Below are 22,967 nucleotides of genomic sequence, written 5' to 3'. Positions count from 1 at the left end.
GCTGGGGTTTGAAAGAGATGTAGTATTAGTTGTGATGTAGGTGTTTTTTGAGTGAGCTGAATCGAAGAAGGTGATCATCTGGCCAGGGATAGGGGTGTGTAGTCAAAGTGACGACTTCGCGGGCAGCGGTAGAAGGCGGAGCAAAAAGGGAGTGTGGCGAGGATATGAGCGTAGGTATATAAATGAGAGTGTGTATGTCGTATAAGAACTTTTGTGTTCGTGATTGGATTGAAAGAATTGAGCGGTTATGTTGGGAATTGATGAGAGCGGCCATGTCGGGAATTGATGAGGGGGGAGAAGACGAGGAGAAAGAATATTGAGGCGAAGATTGAGCTAGTATTTTGACAATTTAATTAATTAATTATATGTTATAAAAGATAATATATTTGATAGATTTTAGAGAAGATAGTAGTATATTTGCAAATAAAATCCAAAAGTTAGTATACTTGGTAAATTTTGTAAAACTTATAACTAAATAAAAATTATAATATTATAGTATATTTGTAATAAAAAAGTCATAATATGTGATAAATATAATTAAATATTGAAAAATTAATTTTAATGAAGACTTTCTTAAAAATGTACTTGTTTTTTAATTTTTACAAAAATACTTTTTTCAAAAGTATTTTTAGAACGTTTGAACCCGTGCATATATAGAAGATATTAAATTTGTTCGGAGAGGAATAATGAGATAATGGCAAGTGTGGATGCTGTGAAGGCTCTCCGATCGGTGCTGCAGCGCGTCCACCAGGCCGCAGAGAGGTCAGGCCGTCGCGGCGACGACGTCCGAGTGGTGGCCGTCGGCAAAACTAAGCCCATTTCCCTCATTCGCCAGCTTTACGACGCCGGTCACCGTCGTTTCGGTGAAAATTACGTCCAAGAATTCATCGACAAAGCCCCTCAGCTTCCTCAAGACATCATCTGGCATTTTATCGGCCACTTGCAGAGCAATAAAGCAAAGTCACTTCTGGGTATCTCTCTCTTGTCATCAATCTCTTGTTCTGTACTGTCATTTTGTTAAAGTTCCAATTTTTTTTATTTTTCTTTTAATTTTTGTGCAGCTGCTGTTCCCAATTTGGCCGTGGTTGAGGGTGTTGATAATCAAAAGGTATGAATTTGTATTATTTTTTAGTGCTATTTAAGATTTGGCGAAAAAGTTAGTTGCTCAGATGCAATTCACTATGTTTTGTAACAGATGTTCTAGGGACATTTCTCACAATGACATTATGTTACCGTGAATTTTGGATTAACAGATTGCGAATCACCTTGACCGTGCTGTTGCCAGCATCAAACGAGAGCCGTTGAGGGTTTTGGTGCAAGTGAATACCAGTGGAGAAACTTGTAAGTGTACTTGCAATTTTCGGATTTTCATTGATGATTTGAGGGATGAGATTAGTGAGTGGATTTGTGCAATGTACAATTCAATATATAATTCATTGCAATATTTGTGTTGTTTTGGCAGCCAAATCCGGAGTTGATCCCTCAGGTTGCGTAGAGCTAGTGAAACATGTTAAAATGGGCTGCCCAAATCTTGAGTTCTCCGGCTTAATGACGATCGGGATGGCGGATTATTCCTCAACTCCTGAAAACTTCAAGGTAATTTCATATTTCTTTGTGCTATTACACTAATTTCTAGCTTATTTTTTATCAGGGTCAGTGCTATTTCCATATAGTTTTGAGTAGTGGGTCATTGGACTATTAGTGCTCTCCCACTTCATCAATCTACGCTCCTGTATTCTTATCTCTGGTGATTGATTAACTGACTTCAGATGTATAATTATACTGATCATATGTTACAGACTTTGTCAAATTGCAAAGTTGAGGTTTGCAAGGCAATCGGAATGGCTTTGGATCAATGCCAGCTGTCAATGGGCATGTCTGGTGACTTTGAACAAGCGGTGAGCTATACTTTATGGGATTTATTTTTGATAAACTTGCTTCTCAGTGATTATGCCTTGAGCCCCTTGTGATCTTTTCTTTTTCTATATATAAATCCTTTCTGAGCAATTAACTTCTGCCGACGGCAAGGTTTAATGTCCTATTTAATTTATTTTACTTTTAGATTTCAAAATCTACCCTTTTCTGAACGAGTATTGTTTATTGGTACATGCTCGAGTTGTCCTGATAGATTTTAAAATCTAGCTATCTTTCTGGACGAGTATTACCCGCTGGGACATACTTAACTTGTCCTGTTATATATAATTTTTTCTTTTGAGAGATTTGTAAGATTCCTTCAATTTTTTTTTTTTTCTCTTTAGTCCATTCCAACTATGTTATGCGTATCTTAATATGCTATAACCCTCCATCTATTCTTCGTATCCACATCATAAAGATATACACATCAACTATACAATGTTTATTTCGGAAACCACTTTTAAACTGTCATGTAAAGTTTCTCATTTTTATGGAAAATTGCACGAGAGAACCACTGATGCTCCATGGTCCTAGTTATTGATTTTGCTGCACTGAATTTAATTTTTGTCATGTGTTCTACATAATGTGGGTGGTGATTACGTAGTACATTGTTAGACAGATTCTATGACAGGAATAATTTATAGGAGTACCTCCTAATCAACATAGCTGTTATTTGCAGATTGAACTAGGCAGTACAAGTGTAAGAATTGGATCTACCATATTTGGACCAAGAGAGTATGCAAAGAAACGGTAGTTCTCAAGTATCCACTTGTTGCTGAAATATCTATAATCAATCAGAGTTTTAGTTGTCCAAGATTATCCTATGACAAGTATTCATTGAAAATGAATAGCAGTTGGTGGTAACCCTTCAAGGACTTGGTGTACAAAAATTTGTTTGGACCTTTTTCATATAAAAATACAGATGAAATGTTGTGCTTCACAAGACACAGATATGTAAAGTTCATATATTGCACTTTTGGTCGATTCCAGTTGAAAACTCAATTCCAGTTGTGGCAGGGTGTAAGGTCGCCCGCTTTTGGTTAAAGAAGGCTAAATAATTTTGTTTAAACAACATTAGTCTCGTCAGGAACATCAATCGGGGAGTTTCTCATAATGTAGCTAGGATAGTTTAATATGCAGTTGGACAATGTTAGGTGTTGAATCGTATGATCCTGAATACAAGTTGATGCAGAAAGGATCTTTGCAGGTTTGCAACTGCCTTTGAACATTTTCAACAACATTAGTTATAATTGTTGGTTGAAACAATATTTATAAAATATACAGTATTAAACTTGTAATGTATTGTTCTCTGATGAAGCTGACTATAATTTTTACTTATATTTAAAATTTATATATTATTGTTATTTCGAATTATATAATTATTTAATAGAATACTACGTTATGACATGAGTTTATTTTAAGTGATTTATATTTTAATATTTTCTTGTTAATTATAAAATATAATATAATATTTTTCAACATTTACATTTATATCTTTAAAATAAATTTTGTAAAAATTAAAATTTAATATGTTGTTGAAAATCAAACATCAAACATCAAACACTTGTTAAAAGACGTAAATAGAAAGCACAAAGAGAATATGAATATTACATACTAAAATGCAAATTATTATATCTATGTTCTGGTATTATAATATCAGTGACAAATAATTATAATTTTGTACAGCTATGTTACCTCAGTAACAAATAATATAGAGTTGCATGTATCTCTGGAATTCAACAACTGTAGCCAAAATGTTATCTAAGGAGAATATAACATTGGACTGAACAGTTTATTCATTCTCTGATTATTATTCATAGCATGACACTTTAGATTTGCTCATGTCAGTCTCATAGAGGCTAGAGCTACTAATAAGTACTCCCTCCGTCTCTTAATACTTTTCCCATTTGTCCTTTTCACGTTTGCCAACGCACACTTTTAATCATTAATATTTTAAGTTTCGTATTAGTATTAAATATAAAATTTTCACCGTATTAAAGTACTCATGAATACGAATCCAACAAGATCACTCATGACTATATTTAGTCTTATAGATTAGACGTAAATTAGTAATTTGTCTCATGTTATGAACAGTCCCGACATTTCAAACGAGAAAAGTAAATAGAAACGGAGGGAGTATCCTCTATGAATTTATCTCGTCAACAATATAATAATCTCTTTTTACTGCTTCCTTTCTATAACTTCTGTCAAGGATATATTCTGAAATTAAGGACTGTTTATATGCATTAGTCTTGCAAATTACGCATTGGGATAATTCTTCTGCATTAGCATATAAGGGGTGAAAAATGAAAATAAAGGAAAGAACATGACATGAGATAGAATCTACACTTGAAAGTTCTAAACCAGAATGGTTGGCATACACTGTCATAATAAGAAAGGGCAACTTGTGAAGAAACCCTATAAAAATGTTCCCTACATGATAAATCGATCTCCGCAATTCTAGCAAGCTGCAACATATTACTACTGGCTGGAAATTTGATTCTATTTAGAGGGACGAATCGACGATCAAGGTACCCATCTGAAATATTAAAATCACATCATCAGAACATACACTCAATAAGATAGCAGCACTACATTCCATTGTTACTGAGCCTGCAACATTCATTTGTATAGCTAAAGCCGTGCTGTTGAAAATACTAAGCAAGTCACTATACCACTCTGCATGTTTCTGCATTAATTTTGGTACATGCAACTGTTTTTTTTTTGGTCTTTCTAGGGCACAAACTAACTACTTTTTACTTAGGTGGGAGATTTTGATTGGTGTTGATTTTTATGCATGCAGGGAGGCCATCATTATTAGTGAGATTGAAGCTAATAAGAATCCACCACCTAATTAGAAAGTGGTTGTTATTGTGTGCCCATGGGTACACACTAGAAAACCATTTTTTTATATATATCTCTATGCATTTTATTTATCTAATTATCTAAATGTGTTTCTAGAGTCTAACCCGAAGCTCAGGTGTCTTCTACCATTTCTATGAATGTGTGATTTCTCATGATTCCAATCCTATATAAACTTTGTATCAAGTCATTTGCAATCTAGAAAATTCAATATCCTTCCCCTTCATAAAAATTATAATTTCTGTGAGACTTCTATTCTAACAAAAAGCATATTCTATAATTTTTTCACATTCTAAACATGCAAAATATTGATTTTTCTTAAGAACAAACAAGATATTCAACTTATCGCTATATATAACTTTATATACAGTGATGTAAAGAGTGTTGACTTACTGCTTAACTTGATATGGAATTGTGAACCAAAATAACCCACCTGAATCACAAAGGACCTCCCTGAAGAAAATTTAGAAAGAACACATTAGGAGAAATAAAGATAGAACATAATGACTTTTAACATAAAAGAAAAACACAACAAAGCAAGATAACAGTGTACCAGTGCATATGGAATTAATAGTTCCTAGACTATTGACCCATTTGCTTCAGGTTAATACTATACTTTTTTTATATACTTCTACTGTAATACCAATACCCTTTTAGTTCGACTCCCGGGAAAAATGATACATAGGGAGAGGGTGAAATTTATAAATCCCTCAAAATGAGTAGGTAAATATAATTAGTTTTAAAGGATTATTTTAAGAATAAAGCAAGGAAAAAAAAAACTCTAAACTGAAGACAGGACACTAGTCTAGACTGCTGGAGATTACAAACAAACATGTCCGATAGTTCAATCTTAGGCCTTGTTATGAAAACATAACAATGCAAGTCAACACTAATGACAAAAATACATATACATCCAAATTGATCTAGTAGTGACAGATCCTTGACTCAAAGTTACTTTCTTAATCTCCTCAAAGTCGGGGGTAGGAGACTAGGAGCCCATATTAATACGAAGGTTTCAATAAATCTTAAGCATAGAATTAATTTCCGCAGCTCTCCCTATCTTGCACATGTTCGGCGTATTGAAAACAGTCTGCATTATCCTTGATGATAACATTTATTCCCATCTCACTTATTCTATTACACATTCAACCATTTGACCATTTAACCAACTTTGGCGCAATATTCTTACATACGCTATCTCATAGTTTCACATGGGAAACCTGACATTGGGATTTTACTCCAGCACAAAATGAAAGTAGAAAGATAAATTTTTAATATGTTGTTTAAGAATAATAATCCTCCAAGACCTATTGCAATCTTTTAATATATTGATGGCTATGACCAAATCCGTTTGTGTAAATTGAATTCTACGGTTTACTGAAAATGCAAAGTAAATGTTTGAACCTGATGCCACAGCCGCATTGACTTTCTTGAACCAAGGTGCTTCCCACTTTTTAAACGTATCCCACAAATTTTCCTGCCTTGTTTTTTTCTCTTGTGACTATCATCAGGTACAGCATCCCCTGACCTGTTACTTGACTGTCTGCAAGTATGAAACAAAAGAAAGATTCAGAATGTGTAGAAGACACCAAAATTATCAGACTAGTTCAAGAAAAATTTACTCAGAAGCTTTTGTCTCGTAAATCGTGATCGTCGTTTCCTGAATTAGTAGATCAAGAAAAATAAATAAGATATAGAGAAAAGAGCTAAATTAAGGAAATATAAACATATTCAAATTGCAACAACTCAAGGTCACAAACATATTATACAGCTGGTTCAAGAAAATCATCACATTGCAAGGATCTGCAGAGTCATAGACATCTATCAGTACAGCTTTTAAAGTCTACAATCAAGTAAAGACTAGTTGGATACATGCAAAATAAGGTACAAGTTGAGGATAAATTTATAAAAGCATAGAACTTCAAGTCCACAATGTTTTTAATGCAGAAAGCATATCCTCAATTACATGAATACCATGTACTAGAAGTTTAATAATTCTCGTGTTGGCTATTTTTTTTTCCAACTAAAATTGCGATATAGTATCTAAAGCAAAGATAGAACAGTGGCAATGCTGCGTTAAAGGTCAATGTGCAGTGTGCAACTGTCAACATAACATGAATAATATGCAAGAGAAAAAAACTGGCACGAAATGTACGGAGTATGTCAAGGTACCATTTAATATATAGTCCATCACAAGCCCCTATTGTTTTATAAGAAAAAGCTTGTTCTAGCTGGAGAATTAGACATAACTGCGATTAACAAATATTGTGTGCGGAGAGTCATCTAAGAGTTTTATATTCAGATGGCATGAACAATCACAATTAATAAAGTACCTGAAATTCTTGAGATGAAGCTATGTGGTCTCCAAAAGTTTCAGTATTAAGGCCACTGGAGTTTTCTATTTGACCATCCCTTGTCCTTATATCAATGAATGAGTTTGTGTCAGTGATGTCTGATGACCCGTTACCTCTTTCTGGTATATCAGACTGCAGAGGACAAGCTTCTCCACTAACTGACTCTGGATAAGCATCATTATGTAGATGGCCGGGGCTGATTTTGTTAAATGGATTAGAAATAAGTGAACTTATCATTATCTTACTTCTCAATGATTCAATCTCATGGCGAAAACTTTCAAATTTATTCTTCTGTAAACTCTGACTACTAGACGATGTTTCAAAAATTTTCTTAGTCCAGTCTGACGGGCTTGAATTTAAATCAACAATTAAATTAATTCCCCTTCCGGAACCAACATAGTACTGAAATGTTGGAATTGATTTAGGAGAATTCAGAGGTGAACCATCGGCCTTATTCAGCAAGCATCTAGCAGCTTCTACGCTTTCATTGTGCAATGAGGGGGCAGTTGTCAGCTCAAGTTCAATTCGTGGAGACCTAGTGCTCCCATCGAAGCCCTTTTTCTGGGACTTCTCTCCAAGATTAATCTCTTCCTTATTAGCCCCTACAGTTTGATTTTGAACTGAGGGTGCATCTGTTAACCCCAATTTACTTGGCAAAAAACGATTGTTACCATGGCAGCCCTTTTTCTGGGACTCTGTTCCAAGTTTAACCTCCTTCCTACTATGTAATTGCAAGTGTTTCTGTCTTTTCATGCCTGACAAGTGAGGCGACTTTTGCATTTTTTTCAAGTCCACATGTCCCCCAGAGTTTGCAGAAACGTTCTGAACTTGGTGATTGTCAAACTTGACCGCAGGCAATATGTTCGAATCAGAGCCGTTTTTCTGGGGCTCAGTTCTCATTTCCTCACTACATATAATACTACTATTCATGTCAGTTTCCTTACTCCTGCAAGACAATCGTACTGACTTTTGAATTGATTCCAAGTCCGTCCGTTGATTACAGTCTGAACTCTTGATCCATACTTGGGTTACAGTGGTCAATTCCATGTCAGAAGAAAAAGAATATTCTCCAGGTAGATTGTTTTTCTGCAAGTCCATCTCTCCGTTCTTGCTTGACAAACGGACAGACTTACGTCTGGATTGCGAGTTCATAATTCCATTACAACTACCACTTGTATTTAGAATATGGGGCATATTGGCTGGCGCAGCCGTAGTTTCTGAAGATAGATTGCTCTTGTAAGTTCTTTTGATATGAGACTCGTGTGTAAAAACTCCTCTGTCACTAAAATCAACTATACTTTGCAGGCCTATCCCTAGATCCTTGGCTGAAACCCTAGGTAATGTTCGTGTATTTTGCACGTCCGCCACTCCCTCGTCGTTTGAAATTTCATTCTGCCTCTGAATTTTGTCGACAAACTTCGCCTCAGCTGGAGAAAACTTCTCCTGATTTAGGTCTTGCATCCGAGACTTCTTTCTACAACTAGTTATCTTCTCAGTACTTTCAAAGAGAATTTGTGTGCGTATCTCCCTAGCTCCTTCAGATAATCTAGGAGACCTCCGTACATCTGGCAAGTTCATCTTCCCTTCAAATTCAAAATTTCTATCCTTGGATTGCTGCAAGTTGGCCGATATAATCTCAGCTGGGAAACACAATTTGTTTTGGGAGTTTAATCTACATTTCACCCCTTCTTGATCAGATTCAATCACATGTTTCTCTGTACCTTTCTGGACTGATAACCTGGGTGATTTCCGTACATTTCGAAAGTTGACGTCTCTATCCTTGCACATGGAAGGGGCTGACTTCTGTATGTTTTGCATGTTGTCAGTATTTTGCACACCTAGTGGCTGTAATGAAATAGAAAAACAATTATATATTATAAAGTCATTTCGCAAGTAAAGTATTAATGAAATCTGGAGATATATAGAAAAGAAATACAAAAAATTATTGGAAAGTGCAAGGACTCATGTCAAAGGATCCACTTAACTTGCTTTATTCTTATCCAATATCCATACACCTATCTGTATATTCATAAAATCATTGACACATTTGAGCTGCTACTTAAATTGAATACCTCACTTCCCTCCCCTCTTCTTCTTAGTAAAGCAAGCAAAATAGATCACAAACATCAGCATCATTGTTGATTTTATTTAAAAACATGATAAATATGTTATTTCTTTCTAAACCATAGATGATGCTAGTTGCTTAAGATGCACTAGGGCAACATCTTTTCTCCTTTTGTGTTAGAAAAAGTAACTTCTGAGGCAACATTATCAACAGAAACACTACAATTCAATAAAAACTAAAGCATAAGCCCAGGTAGTCTTCTCCAACTAGTTTAAGTAACGTGAGGATAAGATGCAGAACTAAATATCATATGCAAACATCTATTATAATGTTATTAAGACATTGTTTTATCATTATATTATTAATCATAATTTCAGTCTTGGTATTTAAGCTTAGTTGAAACTACAAGGAAAATAGCCTTTGAACTTCATTATATATTTCTTTTATTTGTTTGGGCAAAAAGTAAAAGACATAAAAGAATGGATTGACCTAATTGTTAGCATTAAAGAAATTAAATACATCTCTAGTAGATGATTTCCAAACACCTCGTACCTGCTCCCTAAATGTATTATCTAGTAAAGACATTATTATTCTTATTAATCTAGTATATTCTGTATCTAAAAGTCAAAATGCTGCTAAAGAATACTTCTACATAAGTTTACTCTGTCACTTAGTGAAAATATAACAGACAACAGAGTTCCTCATCGGATAACTCACACCCTATAAACTGTCAGCATGGAGAGCATTATGCAATGATCATAGGGCACGAAGTGAATGGAATGCATATTGACTATTCATATATAAAAACATTATATATGTACAATGAAAAAAGTGGATGTGACCACATTAGCAGTGGTAGCCAGGAAGCAGCTTCTGAGGTCCTTGATCTTGACACTGTGCATATGGATTTCTTCTATGGTCAGCTCTTGAGAGCAAGTGGTAATCCCATGGCAGTCTGCAGCAAATAAACCCAAACTATGGTATTATAGTATGAAATTTTGCATATGCTACAGCTAGATCACAAAAACTAAGTGCCATAAAATGATGTGCCCAGACCATTCCTGGGATTTTCCCTATATCTTGACCGTGTTTGATACTGTGGTCTCTGTAGGCCAGGTAAACGTTCATTGCTTGGACGTGTCATCATCGATTGTGAGCTTCTCTTCTGCATAGTAAAAAATGGCACAATGATCAAATTGACCTAAAAGTGCGTAATAATCTACAATTATTATTTACAAGTACAATCCCCAAAAAGATACACTATAAGATACATGAAGGGGTTAAACAACTTCCTCTATATCTCTATCTATTGACCTAAAAAGCAACATTAGTATCATCAAAGCCAACATACGCTCACACGATAAATTCTCCCCACTTCGTCAAAGCCTTTTAAATTTTGAGTATACATTACATCGAGCCATATTTCATAGAAACTTGCGTCCTTAGCTAAGGCAATGAAGTTAACTCTAAATAGCAATAAACGAGTACGATTCTCATTCCTCCCTAAAAATTAAACCGGGACTTCAGCCCCACACACTACATTCTTCCAATCCTACTCATTCTCATTTTCTCGCAAACCTCTTAACAGAAAATTTGAACTAAAATAATCTTCTTCAAATCTATAACATAACTCTTTTTGCTCACAAATTATAAGCACAAGTTTGAATTATATTCCTGCGAAATCCATTCTCTCCAACAAAACATGAAAAAACAATCAAATCATGTTTTACAACACTCTCTGCTCCTCCCTGGATCTGGGTGTCTGTATAAACAAACCCAGTAAAACCACAAGCAAAACAGAACAATGACACAATACAGATCAACCCAGTTCATATATAAACTAAAAAAATCACAATATAATCAAGAAAATTCAAAATTGCACACCTAACAAAGAAGAAGCAGCAGCGGCAGCTCGAGTTTCGAGAAGAGTGAGCCCTCGTAATTAAATGTAAGCCAAACGGTAATCAAATTTTAAAACCGGCTAGCTCTATTTTTCCGTTTATTTTTAATTTTTTGTAATTTGGGGATAGCGGTAGTAGGGTTGATTCACTTGTTTTTCGGTTATGAAAATTTGAAAAACACAAAATGTTCAAATTTATTATTTTTATCATAGATAATTAAAATATGATTACATTTTTTTGAAAGTTATTTTTCGAGTTATGATTATATTTAGTGAGTTGGGCTCTCAATTTTATTAGAGTCCAAGATCTTTTATCATTGATTTTAAAAAGATATTATGACTAAGATTGTAAGTGTTAATATAAATATAATATAGGAGTATTTTATAAAATATTATGTACATACATAACTAATTTATATCCTCAAATCCCTCGCTATTACATGTAGCCGTGTGATTTTGCCATGGGAGAGAAAATAAAAGAAAAATATGATCAAGATCTTTTTTACTTTAGATCGATTAGAGACGTAAAAATTTAAGCACAAATAAGTGAAGGTATGTTTTTTTGTTTTTTTTTTTTCCTATGTTAGGGTGAAGGTATGTTCTTTGATTACACTATTCTACAATAAATTTATAATTGATCGAAAAAACTAATTGTGTATGTTAATTTCGTTGAAGGGCGTGATGATTAGAAAAAGCAATTCATCAAAAGTTGAGATATATGACAAAGAGCCTGTTTGGGGCAGCTTTAAGCTGTTAAGCCCCAGCTTAAAACTGTTTCCAACTTTAAGCTGAAAAATATATGTTTGTGTAATAAGTCAGAAGCCGGCTTAAAATCAGAAATAAGCCAGAACCTGACTTAAAAGGCAGAAGTTAGTTTGAGGTTTTTTTTTTAATGATTTACTTTTTTTAACTTTTTTTTTTGAAAAAAATTATCCATAAGTCATAAATTACTCATAAAAAACTTTTATTTTTATTATTATATTTTAAATATTCTATAAACTGTTAATAAGTCAAAATTACCCAAACAAACATTTTAAACTCTCGACTTATGAAATAAATCACGTTAAGTCATAAGTCACGTTAAGCCATAAGTTATAAGCTTAGCCAAACGGCCTCAAACTTCAGAGATTTTAACATACCTCGTGTTTAGTGTGGGAGTGGCCTAGATAATTTTGATGGTCCATGAGATTTTAAGTCAACCGAATAAGTAATATCTAATTTTATAATAACAAATTACGAATGACAAGCAGAAAGTGTTATTAGACAAGTTTCTTGGATCTGAAAGATTTTTCAAACTGAATTTTAATAAACCAATTTGGATTTATACTTTACGTTATTACCCAATTCACTTATGTGATAAAGTAGGTCCAGATTTTGGCTATGCGTCCCTAATAAATAAGAAGTTTAATGTTTAAGTAAGAGTCTATAATTTTAAGTTTTTATGATTGAGGAGTTGTTACCAACCAAACTTGGTGACTAGTGTTTAACTTTATAAAAACAAATTGTAATGGACAACCAAAAAATGTTATTAAACAATCTAAATTATAATGTACTATCACAAAATTCTAACATGGTCCTTCAATCCTGTATCGATAACCCAAAATCAACAATTACAAGGAAATTCAAAAAAGATCATTTATCCAAATAATTTAATGCCGAGATACAAAGAACAGAACTGTGATATTGTGATTTCTCTACAATTTGAAACGAGTTTGAAGAGCAAGATTTGTAACAACAGTGGTAACTATTAATGTTACAAAATTTGGTGACTCTTCTTACGTTCCTTTGACACATAATAAGATTTCATATTCAAGAATCTTGTTTTATCAAGGTGGTTGAAGATGACAATATATAATTGGGAGATTCTTTAAGGTGTTCGGGAATGGGGTATTAAGAACTACACATTTTCGTTTAATTTAAGTTCGATTCCTACATATAATAATTTTCAAATGCATAATAAAAATCAATTATATTCCTTTACCATCCGTTAGAAGTAGATATCTTTTTTAATTTAGATATCGACATTATTAAATTTCTATAGATATTCAAATTAATCTCTCATAAAATTTTTATTTTTAAAATATGAGAAAAATTATCTGAACTTTTTGGGAAGATGAATAGAGATTTGAAAAAAATTATATTAAAAATTTAACGTTTAACATATATGAAGATTCCATAATGTGTTCATGAAAGTGATAAAAATAATTATATTCTAATATGAAAATAAAAAAATTACAATAATATTAATAAAGTTCTACTTGTAATATCAGCAAATTCTCTTGAATTTATTTCTATTTATTATTTAAAGAAGAAAATCGCATTCCTTCGCTATTCTCTCGCAAGATTCTTTAAGGTGTTTCTTAGACACATGATAATAATTTCATGTTAAAAAATATCTTGTATTTATTAAATGTTAGATGACAAGGTATGAAATGACACTAATACAATTATATTAAGATTACAATAAAATTATGTGACAAAAAAAAAAAAAAGATTACAATAAAATTAAGATTCTATTAAGTGTTACACTAATACAATTTTATTTTGGAGAATAATAGTATTACTCAACTAATAAAAGAATGTTACTGGGAAAAGATATTGCATATCAGAATTTTTAAATGCTAAGTACAGAATTGGTTATACATGGTAATACATGATTGAATATTACAAAATCTCTTTAATGATTGTAATAATGCTAATTGAATGCATATTAAATGTGTATATGAAATTGTATTTTAAGTTAGACAAATACTATCCTTTTAGTTTTTATACGTATATAATCCAAGCCATAAGATTAAAAACAAGATCAATGGTAAGATATATGGTCTCTCTCAGTTCTCTTCCTAAGTTGTGGTCTCTTTTGAACCTCCCCCTATATTATATATATATATATAGGGGAGGGTTCTGGTACAAACTTACAAACTTACAAACTTTTTTTGTTCAACACATATATATCTTGAGTTCAATATTTTTTTAAAATATTTTGTTGAACATCGATTAAAATTGTGTTGGAGAAGTATATATAAACTAGTTTTTCAATATAAGAACTAAGTTAAACGTATTATATAATCAATATTTATCTTTCTAGACCCTACCCAAACCCCAGAGGTATAGTTTAAGTATCTCTATAAATATATTCAACACAATGATAATTGATGTTCTACACCCAATGTTGAACCCCGGTTACGAATGTGTTGAATGCACGATTTATCTGTGCGTTATTTTTAAAATTGTGATGTTTTTTTAAATAATTTTCAACATGGATACTTTCTGTAACCAAGGATTAACAAGTTGGGAGAATAAAAAAATTTCAAGAAAAAAATTTGTAAGTTTGTAACTTAAAAAAGTTTTTATTTGAACCTATCCCTATATATATATATATACATATATATATATATATAGAGTAATTGACACTTTGCACCCCTTATGTTTAGGCGCTTTTTCGATTTGGTCTCAAACAATTTTTTTGGCAGTATGCACCCTAAAGTTTAAAAAGCGCTTCGCTTTGCACCCGTTTGCCCATTCTCCGTTTAATTGACCTTTAAAGTTAACAGATGTGGGGTTTTCACTTTGCACCCCACAATTTTAATTTTTTTCATGAGTATTTTGAATTTTTTTTTCAAATACTCATGAAAAAAATATTTTCTACGAGTCATTAAATGAAGGCAGAGCAGGAAAATGCAGCTCATGTCTTGTCGTTAAATTCACAAGCCAAAGTTCTCTGCAGTCAATTGTGATCAAGCAATCGCTTATTAAATGCCAGAATTTCCTACCAGCCAAATTCGGCAGCATTGACTCGCTACTTTTCCCGTCGAACATATAGAACTAAACACAAGCTTTCTTACAATATCTTCTCTGTACGACTACGAAAGATTGCAGACGTTCCATAAAACATTTGCGGATGTCGATAGACGCTAACCTCCAGGATCTACAGACGCCACTGAACGCAAGGTAGTCGATAATATCTAGTTTCATTATAACTGAAACATAGAAATATTACAAACATGAATGATTATCACAATGTTACATTATTCAAAACAAAATTATGGACTAAAAATATCTAATAAGAATGGAAAAAAGCTTTATCTAGGATTTGGTGGAACAAAAAAAGGCCCGGCTAGGTATTTACCAGGCCAGGCCACGGGAATAAAAAAAGGACTCTTTCGAACAAAATTAGAGTAAAGGGGCAAAAATCTTTTATTCATTTATTTTAGTCTAGTAAAGAAAACCAACAAGTCTATAATTAACACTTTAAAGTTTTGAAAAGTATTCTAACTTGTACAAACTATATTTTATAGAATCTTAATTCACTTAAAAATATATTTTTAATTTCAAATTAATATTTGTTTTTAATTTCAAAATAAATAACTCATATTAAAATAATTTAAAATCACACACTCAAAACAAGCATTGAATATTATTAAAATTTTCAAATCTTTACTTACTGGAGGAAGTATAGTGTTTGGAGCATTTTCTTCATTGCTTGAGATGTAGATCCATAAACAACTCATGAGCACCAAGATCAATATTTGTGGTACCAAAATCTGAAAGAAAAATCTTGAATATTAGCATCATAACCAAAATTGTTAAAAAAAGTATTTAATTCCCCAAGAAAATTAGGAAAACAAATTGCAAATATATTGATTTATACCCCCAAATAGTACAAGAATGAAATTGTATTATATCAACATGATTACAGAGGATATATCACAGATGGATACCTGTACATGGAATCATCTAATCAACAAATGAAATACTCACATTGATATGAAATCATCAGTGGAGAATATCTTATTACAAAATCGTGACTGCTATTGTAATTTATAGTCTGAGAGGTGATGAAAAACAATGTAATGAAGATATTATACACTCCAAAGAATATACAACGAGACTTATCAAATAGAAGGAGTGGGTGTGTAAATCCCAAGTTTTGATGATGACACACTTTAGCAAGCTATTATCTTTTTCAGCTTAACATAATGTATTTACTCTGTTACAGCCTGCTATATTGAATTGTCAATCTAACCCTGCAGGATTTATAAGTAACAGGTTTAATAGCAAGCTATAGTCATATTTTAGCTTGACATACTGTTATAGCCTGCTGCTTTGTATTTCTAACCTTGTGTTGCAGGAATTTTACTATAACAGAATTATAGCGAGCTATTTTATAATAGCAAGCTATAATAGAGTCCTACCAAAAGCAGAACACTTCAAAGATGCAGCTGTTGACTTCTACAATTTATAGGACTTAAGGTGTACGTTTTCTAATCTGAATATGAGTTAAATATACATATTATAAGCTCAGATTATTTAAAAGAAAACGTTTCCTAAAATCAAGGAAGTTGTTATGCTTTAAAACTTATCTTTTCAAAACACACTTCCTTATCCCATAATTGTAGGGACTGATGCCTCAAACGTTCTTTCTTGCTCAGTCTACTATTCTTATGGAGTTTAACGTTAGATTAAACCACCTGCAACGTTCACCAACGTTCATGGAGGATTAGTTTAACTAGCCGTTGTATTTTTCAGTATATATACGGCTTGCTGTTTTCAAGTATAGTTAACAACTCACCATCTTGAAAACATTCTGAAATTCTCTTATGAGCTTATATCGTGTGTTTGATTCATATCTTATTAGAGAATATAGTTTGAGTTGTAATCTCTCATTGTTATTCAAAGTTGTATTTGATTAGTCACTAAAGCTAGCGGGGTTCTAAGTATAGAACAAAGGGGGAGTTAGATAGAATTAGTCTTCACAAGGTCTGAGGTGCTAAGGTTCGAGGAACAAGGTGAATTCAAGGAGGGAAACTCAAGGAATTCAAAGGTTCAAGAACAGGTGCACAGGGGGCTAAAGTGTCGAGCTGTTTTCTGTCTGCTCAAGATTTCAGCAAGCTGCTTTAGGTGACTGGGTAAAGGGAGATATATTATTATTCTGTAATTGTTGGATTTTCAGTAATAATATATTCTCTTACCAAGTTGGTAAGGGACCAGGACGTAGACCATTAGACATAGGGGTCGAACCTGGCTAAAATTGCTTGTGTCTGATTTATATTTCTGCACTTTACTGTTTTGCATAATAGCCTGCTATAATCACACTTGATCTGAAAACAGTAAGCTGAAATATTCGGTAAAGTTTAAAATTGATATAGTTAGCCATTTACACCTATTCACCCCCCCTCTAGGTGTATTTACACGTGGTATCAGAGCCAGGTTTACTAACATTTCTGTAACAGGAATAGTATAGATCCTATGGCTGACCAATTTCAGGGAAAATCAGACTTTAGAGCTCCTCTCCTCACTGGTTCGGACAACTACAACTGGTGGAAAGGACAAATGGAAGCTCATCTCTCCAGAGACCCTCTCATGCAAAGAGTTGTTGAAAGAGGTCCCTATCAGTTCCTAGATAAAGATGGCAAGGTCAAAGATGTTGATGAACTTACTACCGACGAGTTAACAAAGATGGCTGCTAATGGAAAGGCTAGAAGTACTCTCATCAATGGTCTTAATCAAGCTGAATATGACAAGGTGTCATCTCTCAAATCTGCAAAGGAGATATGGGATGCTTTGGAAGCTTATCATGAAGGATCAAAGGGTCTAAGGAAAGTAAAGTTGGGACAACTAATGAAGGAACTTGGTGCCTTCGGTTTGCAAAAGGGAGATACAATCAAAGAAGCTCAAGCTAGGTTTCAACTCATTGTCAATAACCTAGGGAGACTTGGAAAGATAATTCCTCAATCAGAACTCAACATGAACATTCTTGCTTCTGTTCCATTCGACTTCCAATCCAAAGTAACTGCCTTGGAAGCTGCTCACAATATTGATACAATGGATCATCTAGCTCTTTTTGCTGAATTGGAACAATTTGAGAGAAAGATGCATTCCAAGAAGCATGATGCTCCAGTTGAGAAAATGAAGAACTTAGCTCTTACTGTTGAAAAGAGCAAGCCGGAATCAGATGAGGAATCAGACGAAGATCTTGCACTCCTTTCCAAGAAGATTCAAAGGATGATTAACAAGCATAGTCAGCTGAAAAGGGAGAAAGGCAAGGATAAGGCTAAGTACTCAAGTAGCAGAAGGCCCTCCAAGGAATCAAAGGATCATAACTGCTTTGAATGTGGAAAGCCTGGTCACTTCAAGAAGGACTGCTACAAGCTCAAGTCAAAACAGCCTGCTGTTTCCAGAGACAAGAAGAAGAAATCTAAAGCACTTCTGACCTGGAGTGATGATGAAGAAGATTCTGCTTCTAGTGATGGCTCTGGTGAGGAAATGATCAACCTTGCACTTGTTGGCATGGAGGATGATAATGTTCGAGGACTCACCGATGATGGTCTTGTCGAAACTGACTCCGAGGATGACAACAGTGAGGTTAGTTCGTTCAAATTTGATATTTCCAATGATAATCTTGTGCTAGAACAACTAACCATGCAGGAGCAAGATCATATTCCAAATGAGGAATATAATTCCCTCAAGGCAGAAAACAGCAAGCTGATTGAAAAGAATAACTATCTTAAGAACATGGTTCAAGAGCTTATGCAGAAGATAGATAAATTCTTTGACTCCAAAGAGCCTACTCAAGCCAGAATAAAGGAACTTCAAGAAAAGCTAGATCAAGCTGAAGGGTTTCATAAAATTTTGATGAGACGAAATGAAGTTCAGAAAGAAGAGATCTCCCAGCTGAAACAAGAAGTAGAAGCCAGAGATGCATGCCTAGAGACATTCAAATTAAAAGAATCCACAAAGCTGCATACATCTCAGTCTGCTCCCAGTACATCTCAGCCTGCTGCAAGTACTTCACAGCCCACTGCTACAACAAAACAGCAAGCTGAAAAGATCAAAATTCTCGAAACAGAAGTATTGAAGCTCAGAAAAGGAATGGGAACTTTTGTTCAAGGAGAAGAAGGTCTAAAGTACATGATGAAGAGCATCAAGGTTCCACTGGACAAAGAAGGTGTTGGTCACAACTTCAACAAGAAGGCAAATGCTCTCAAGTATGGAGGAAGGCGTGGCAAACCATACAAATATGCTATGCCCTGGAAGAAATGTGCAAACTGTGGAGGACAAGGCTAGCTCACTATTGCAGAGTCAGGCCTCAAAGACAATACTTCCATAACAGCCCAGAAGACAAAACAGCCTACTGGAACAGGAAAGTAGCTTACCAGAATTTCAATGGTCCCAACAGAAGCTACAACAGAAGCTACAACAGAAGCTACAACAGAGGCTACAGAACCCAGCAACATCCTCAAAGACAGTACTTCCAGAACAGATCAGAAGGCAAAACAGCCTACTGGAATAAGAAGACAGCTTACCAGAATGGTCCAAACGGAAGCTACAGAACTAAGCAGCATACATATCCTATTGTGGTCCAAAAGTGGATCAAGAAAACTGATTTAAATGCTATATTTGTTCGTGCTTCTAACCAAAGTGGACCCAAACCAACTTGGGTACCAAAGTGTTGAGTTTTGTTTTCTTTGTTTTGCAGATGTGTCTTGCTGCTAAGATCAAGTCTACACAATGGATCATTGATAGTGGCTGTACAAGGCATATGTGTGGAGACAAAACTCAGTTTAAGAGTCTTAAGTTGAAAAGAGGAGGAGTAACTATTGGTGATAGTAAGACTCTCCCTATTCTAGGTAAAGGTAAAGTAGGTAATGACACTGCCTCTATTTCCAATGTTAGATTTGTTAAAGGCTTAAAGTATAATTTGCTTAGTGTAAGTCAATTGCATGATGATGGTCATAAAGTTGAATTCTCTAAGGATAAATGTGTTATTACTGTTGGTACTAACCAGATTCCTCTAGTTGCTAGAAGGAAAGGAAATATATATATCTTAGATTTTGAGTTGCAGAAAACAGCCTGCTGTTTAGCTGCTGTGGATGCTGATCCAACCATTTGGCATAGAAGATTGGGTCATGCTCACATGGACTTGCTTAAGAAGTTGTCAAGCAAGGAGCTAGTGAGAGGTCTGCCCAAATTAAAGTATGCCAAGACCGAAGTGTGTTCAGCATGTCAGCTAGGCAAGCAAATTCGAAGCACTCATAAGGCTAAGAATATGCTATCAACTTCTCAACCTCTAGAACTCTTACACTTAGACTTGTTTGGTCCTGAGGCTTATAAAAGCATTGGAGGTAAGCAATATTGTTTGGTTGTTGTTGATGATTATTCTCGATATTCATGGACTTTATTTCTTCGTACTAAAGATTGTGCATTTGAAGAATTTGAAATTCTAATCAAACTTCTTGAGAATAAGTTGAAAACCAAGCTTATAGGTATAAGGAGTGATCATGGAGGTGAATTCCAAAAGGACTTTATTACATACTGTGAAGAAAGAGGAACCACTCACCAATTCTCAGCTCCAAGGACACCTCAACAAAATGGAGTCGTAGAGCGCAAAAACAGGTCACTTCAGGAAACAGCAAGGACGTTATTGCAAGAAAGCAAGCCGCCAAGAAGTTTCTGGGCAGAAGCAGTCAATACAGCCTGCTATGTTCTGAACAGGGTGATCATCTGGCCTATCTTGAACAAGACTCCATATGAGCTGCTGAGAAATAAAACTCCTAATATCGGGTACTTTAAAGTTTTTGGTTCTAAATGTTTTGTTCTTAAAAAGATTGATAGAGTTGGTAAATTTGATGCTAAATCTTTTGAAGCTATCTTTCTTGGTTATTCTTCAACTAGCCGTGCATATAGATATTATAATTTAGATAATCATACTGTTGAAGAATCTATTGATATTGTCTTCAAAGAACCTAACAATGATCTTCCAAGAGATGAGGAAGATGATGCAGGTATTGATCCAAATGCTTCACCTCAATCTGATGAGAAGAAGTCAGAGGAAGCTGCTACTCCAGAATCTAAGCAAGCTGAAACTCCATCTTCACAGACTGTCACTCCATCACAGCAAGCTGGAACATCATCTCAGCCTACTGGAATGACATCTCAACAAGATGGATCTTCATCTCAGCAAGGTGGAACAGAATCTCAGCAAGCTGGACTCTCCTCTGCAGTCCTAGAGTTGGTAGTCGATCCTTGTTAACCTGTCAGGATCTAATTCTTGTGTCCTTGATGTTGAAAAAGAAGAAATTTAATATCTCTGGATTGATCTTACACAATATGATGGACTGTTTGAAGAAGAAAACTCGCGCTTTTCCCTATGCTCTGTTGCTCACCAGGGTCTTTGAGTTTTCTGGTGTGAAGTTGGAAGAGAAGGAAGCAGTGGATGCTACTGAGTTTATCGATTGTTCCAGCTTGGCTCAGTCTAGTCTTCAAGTTAATGAACTTGGTTTTTTGGAAAAGATACCTCCACCAGTTATACCAGCACATGTTTCCACTTCTAGCCTGCCAGAATCCTCCTCTGCTGCTACAGGAATTCAGGCTCTCTTTGATAAACTGGAAGCAAAGTTCTCTGATATTCAGCGAGAATTTGCTGAGTACAAGCAAGTTGTTCATGAGGTTAAGACCCAGAACACTGAAATCAAGTCCATGGCTACTGACTTACTTGGTTACTTTCAGAAAGCCAAGTCTGCGGTCCGCGCTGCCAAGGTTGCTACAGAGGTTAACAAGGAAGGTGATACCTTTGCTGATCACACTGCTAAAGATTTGTCTACTCCACCTCCCGAGATTTCGGCTGCTGTTGCCTCCGGCTCCTCAGATGCTCCTCCAGTTATTCCAGATCCAGCTGCTGTGGTGGAAAATGCTTTTGCTGATTAAGGGGGAGAGATATCAGGAGTACTTGACTTGGGGTGGTGTGCTTGGGAATTTAATTGCTTAGTTTTTAAATATTATCTTTATCAGACTTTATGCCATGCTACTTTGTGTTAAGACTTAATATGGTTATTTTTTGTGTTGGTATGCTGAGATATCAGCAAGACATGGTTTATCTGGTTTGAATTGTTGACTTGGATGTTTAATTACTGGATTTTATTAAGTCAGTTTATGTTAAGCTTATTGTGTTGAAATGTTTGAGTAGCTATTTTGATAATCTCTGTTAGAATATCATTGCTATTAACTAACATGCAGGGATATCATATTCAGGGGGAGTATTACTCCTGATATTTGTGTAATCATCAAAAAGGGGGAGATTGTAAATCCCAAGTTTTGATGATGACACACTTTACCAAGCTATTATCTTTTTCAGCTTAACATAATGTATTTACTCTGTTACAACCTGCTATATTGAATTGTCAATCTAACCCTGCAGGATTTATAAGTAACAGGTTTAATAGCAAGCTATAGTCATATTTTAGCTTGACATACTGTTATAGCCTGCAGCTTTGTATTTCTAACCTTGTGTTGCAGGAATTTTACTATAACAGAATTATAGCGAGCTATTTTATAATAGCAAGCTATAATAGAGTCCTACCAGAAGCAGAACACTTCAAAGATGCAGCTGTTGACTTCTACAATTTATAGGACTTAAGGTGTACGTTTTCTAATCTGAATATGAGTTAAATATACATATTATAAGCTCAGATTATTTAAAAGAAAACGTTTCCTAAAATCAAGGAAGTTGTTATGCTTTAAAACTTATCTTTTCAAAACACACTTCCTTATCCCATAATTGTAGGGACTGATGCCTCAAACGTTCTTTCTTGCTCAGTCTACTATTCTTATGGAGTTTAACGTTAGATTAAACCACCTGCAACGTTCACCAACGTTCATGGAGGATTAGTTTAACTAGCCGTTGTATTTTTCAGTATATATACGGCTTGCTGTTTTCAAGTATAGTTAACAACTCACCATCTTGAAAACATTCTGAAATTCTCTTATGAGCTTATATCGTGTGTTTGATTCATATCTTATTAGAGAATATAGTTTGAGTTGTAATCTCTCATTGTTATTCAAAGTTGTATTTGATTAGTCACTAAAGCTAGCG

At 34.4% G+C, this 22,967-nt stretch overlaps 3 protein-coding genes across 7 annotated transcripts; 2 read left to right on the top strand and 1 right to left on the bottom strand.

Moving 5' to 3' along the window:
• Positions 1-660: 660 nt before the first annotated feature.
• Positions 661-2,916, top strand: LOC108195114 (uncharacterized). Its single transcript, XM_017362061.2, has 6 exons — positions 661-971; positions 1,062-1,108; positions 1,254-1,341; positions 1,463-1,596; positions 1,800-1,898; positions 2,594-2,916. The coding sequence occupies exons 1-6, from the start codon at positions 695-697 to the stop codon at positions 2,666-2,668; spliced, it is 720 nt and encodes a 239-aa protein (XP_017217550.1). The 5' UTR covers positions 661-694; the 3' UTR covers positions 2,669-2,916.
• Positions 2,917-4,180: 1,264 nt separating this feature from the next.
• LOC108195107 (uncharacterized) lies at positions 4,181-11,238 on the bottom strand. 5 transcript variants are annotated; one of them, XM_017362052.2, is made up of 8 exons: positions 11,080-11,238; positions 10,252-10,360; positions 10,017-10,150; positions 7,110-8,975; positions 6,399-6,436; positions 6,181-6,319; positions 5,170-5,229; positions 4,181-4,453 (listed from the first exon to the last, which is right to left on the bottom strand). In XM_017362052.2, the coding sequence occupies exons 2-7, from the start codon at positions 10,340-10,342 to the stop codon at positions 5,215-5,217; spliced, it is 2,283 nt and encodes a 760-aa protein (XP_017217541.1). In that variant the 5' UTR covers positions 10,343-10,360; positions 11,080-11,238; the 3' UTR covers positions 4,181-4,453; positions 5,170-5,214. The 5 variants fall into 5 exon arrangements, 4 of the variants coding, with proteins under 4 accessions (XP_017217541.1, XP_063937561.1, XP_063937560.1 ...); XM_064081491.1 differs by lacking the exon at positions 11,080-11,238 and adding an exon at positions 10,547-11,018 and having other exon boundaries at positions 5,210-5,229; XM_064081490.1 differs by lacking the exon at positions 11,080-11,238 and adding an exon at positions 10,547-11,016.
• A 6,106-nt stretch (positions 11,239-17,344) lies between these two features.
• LOC135147876 (uncharacterized) lies at positions 17,345-19,162 on the top strand. Its single transcript, XM_064081908.1, has one exon. The coding sequence runs from the start codon at positions 17,345-17,347 to the stop codon at positions 19,160-19,162; it is 1,818 nt and encodes a 605-aa protein (XP_063937978.1).
• The last annotated feature ends 3,805 nt before the right edge of the window (positions 19,163-22,967 follow it).

This window comes from Daucus carota, chromosome 7 (genome assembly GCF_001625215.2).
Source record: "Daucus carota subsp. sativus chromosome 7, DH1 v3.0, whole genome shotgun sequence".
In the NCBI taxonomy this organism is placed as follows: Eukaryota; Viridiplantae; Streptophyta; class Magnoliopsida; order Apiales; family Apiaceae; genus Daucus; species Daucus carota.
The sequence above is the reverse complement of the archived record's forward strand: the minus strand, read 5'-3'. Positions and strand labels throughout refer to the sequence as shown.